We start from the raw sequence: 2,903 nt of genomic DNA, 5'->3' as shown, positions 1-2,903 counted from the left end.
GATCTAGACATGTGCAACAGTGGCACACCATAGTCTGCACGGACCATCTTCACCTCCCCTATGTACTCCCAGGACAGCAGATTTCTGATCTGCACAGAGGCCTGGAAAAAACGGGTCCACGCAGCCTGGAGAGAAAACATGTTTTAAGCTGTTCAAGTGTGTAATAGTACACAGAGAAATTATTTTTTTCTTCCTGGTTTGCTAACATGCTTACCTCCATGAGGAAGACGTTGTTCTTTTTGGCAGAGTCCAGAATCTCTTTCACTTCCTTGGTGTTCATGGCCAGCGACTTCTCACTTAGAACATTCTTTTTAGCATTTATGAAAAGTTTGCAGGCGTTCAGATGGTATGGGTGGACGACTCCAACATAGACAACATCTGCACACAGGTCAAAAACTGAATGGTACTCTTCGTTCTTTTTCAGAAATGGTATGAAATGTATAGAGAAAATTAAAACTGGATAAAGAAAACATTTAATATAGAGCAGAAGGTATAGCAAAGTTTTTAAATTAAAAATAAACTGAAAAACCTCTGGCAAATGGATACTGACCTATGTCTGGATCTCTGGCCAGCTCCTCATAGCTGCCGTAAACTCGAGAGATGCTGTGTTTATTGGCAAACTCCTGAGCATCTTCCAATTTATGAGCTGCAACAGCCACAATCTGCAAGTACAGTCAGTTACAGTACAACCACCTTCCTGAGGACCTCAGTACACATTGTTAAAGTATTAAACTCCAATGAAATTGTGACATTTCGACATGGACAATATTTTCCAACTAAATGTTTTGTTACTTTAACAGCACCTTGCAACAGCATACTTGACCTCCAATTACAATTTATCATGTTACAATAAATGTTGATCCATTTTATTGAAAATTCCTATGTTAACACAAGATGGGGCAGAAATATGCGGTGATGCACTGAACATTTCAAATGATCGTAAAATGATTTCTGAAAGATTAAAGAAAAAAAAAACAAAGGGGAGAAACATCTAGACGCCCCTACATTGCATACTTTACTGTAAAAGGGTAAGAGCTTCTAGTTTGTCCAAATAAATGTCGACCACGGCCTGTAATTTGCAACTTTGTAAACAACTCGCCAACTACTGCATACAAATTTTAAGCCTGTCCGTTGAGCGCGGAAGCAGAAAGTAATTTTTAACTGAACTTTTACTCAGAGGTCCCGACATAATGTTTTGCACCGAACTGCGAAGAAATTCAATTGTGTGATTTTCGCTGCAGCTTAACAAACCCACCTGATGGTCTTCCGCAGGACGAGTTTTCAGAGCCACAGTGAAGTCATCACTGATCTTCCCTGCGCCGCAGATTCCCCACCTGGTTGCCATGTTGAGTCAAGTGTCCTCAGCTGTCTCTGCCCTCACAAGGTAACGTAGTAGGTGTTCACTGTCACCAGATGGCGAGAGAGCACCAATTTTCCTTTTATATGGTCGGTTTTGTAGTAACGTCACACTAATAAGGACTTGCACGTGCATTTAATATGTGAACAGCATGAATGCATGGATGCTTGGAAACCATTGCAGGCAAGTCGCTTTTATTTATTTATTTATTTAATATGGACAAGTAGAAACAATTAATATGTTTAAACATTAGCATAGCCATCGCTAATTTGCAATGCTTGTCAGTATAAGGATCTTTAAAAATCAAGAGAAAAAAGTAAAAATTACAACAATAATACAGGAGCTTGTATCAAAAGTATTTCTCCGGCCTGAATAACCTCAACCAATAATGATAAACCCTTTAGAACTAAACAAACGAATAGAATAAAGAGCCTTTATTTCCCCCACAAAATTTTATCTACCTTTACTAGCTGTTTTGAAATGTTCATAAATATACATTCAGTTCTTCTTTTGGTAAAATAATGATTCAGTAATTGACTGAGATTATAATTTTAGTCTATAAAATACATCATTTTTATATTTGGAAGTATTTAAAAACACTTGTATCATGATGCATTGTTTTATTACAAACATGATGGGTTTTTTTTTTTTTTACATCATTTTATGAAGTACATGTATTTTAATGCAGTTGATGTTGACACTGAAAAACAGAAGCATCTCCATATTTCTCTTCAAATGATGCTATAAAACAAACGTTTGCAATCAGTTCTTTATTAGAGTCATCAATCACACATCCCAGATGGCACACAATGGTAATTCAATGTTGAATTATAGTCAGAATAGTTGGTTTTGGTCGACAATTGACAATGGATCTACTATCAAACAATCATCCAATTCCAACCAATTAACTTAATGCTGAAAATATGTCATTGATCAATGTTATTTTCTGGTCGAACTCTATTGATTGAAATACCAATGTATAATCCAGTGTTTTTCAACACTGATCCTCAGGGCACACTGCCTTGCAAGTTTTAGATATTTCAGTGATTCAGCACACATGATTTTAATTGATTGCTGATTGACAGTTTCCCTGGTTCATACAGTACGAAGCTTAACCGCTTAACCTCATGAACGCTGTTCTTCCGTGGACAATAGATTGTTGTTCTGACAGTCATAAAGGAGTCAAATATGTTTTAAAGATCTACATCTCTTCTTAAAAAAATGTTACATCAATGACATGTTATTTTTAACATTTTATACACATATTTTTGGAAATATGTTGATGCAAGATAATTTTGAATGATATATACCCATGATACCCATCCTCTGCCAATAAAATAGCGCGTTTTACACCAGCGAAGTAACCTTAATGATATATTATGATGTAGACCAATCAGACTGAAAAATTTACATAAATCCTTAGCTTTTATTCAATATAAAATCAACCCAAATGTGCATGTAGATCCACATTCAGATGATGGTTGAATCAACATTGATATATTGTCGGTTATGGTTGAAACCCTAACGCTGATTCAACATGCAAGTC

The 2,903-nt window shown here is 36.1% G+C and overlaps 1 protein-coding gene across 11 annotated transcripts in view; it reads right to left on the bottom strand.

The window, feature by feature from the left end:
- The window catches only part of LOC106961727 (uncharacterized), a 32,509-nt gene extending 31,070 nt beyond the window's left edge, over positions 1–1,439 (bottom strand). For 10 of the 11 annotated variants that reach the window (XM_015055652.1, XM_015055651.1, XM_015055649.1 and 7 more), the window contains exons 1-4: positions 1,256–1,439; positions 551–662; positions 215–378; positions 1–125 (exon numbers count right to left, since the gene is read on the bottom strand). In XM_015055652.1, coding sequence (XP_014911138.1) covers positions 1–125; positions 215–378; positions 551–662; positions 1,256–1,345 — 491 coding nt within the window. In that variant the 5' untranslated portion in view covers positions 1,346–1,439. The remainder of the gene's footprint in view (positions 126–214; positions 379–550; positions 663–1,255) is intronic. The other variant, XM_015055650.1, reaches the window with a different exon arrangement.
- Positions 1,440–2,903: the final 1,464 nt, after the last annotated feature.

Source organism: Poecilia latipinna, unplaced genomic scaffold, assembly GCF_001443285.1.
Source record: "Poecilia latipinna isolate Pla-1442-1.1 unplaced genomic scaffold, P_latipinna-1.0 Scaffold1328, whole genome shotgun sequence".
Lineage (NCBI taxonomy): Eukaryota > Metazoa > Chordata > Actinopteri > Cyprinodontiformes > Poeciliidae > Poecilia > Poecilia latipinna.
The sequence above is the reverse complement of the archived record's forward strand: the minus strand, read 5'-3'. Positions and strand labels throughout refer to the sequence as shown.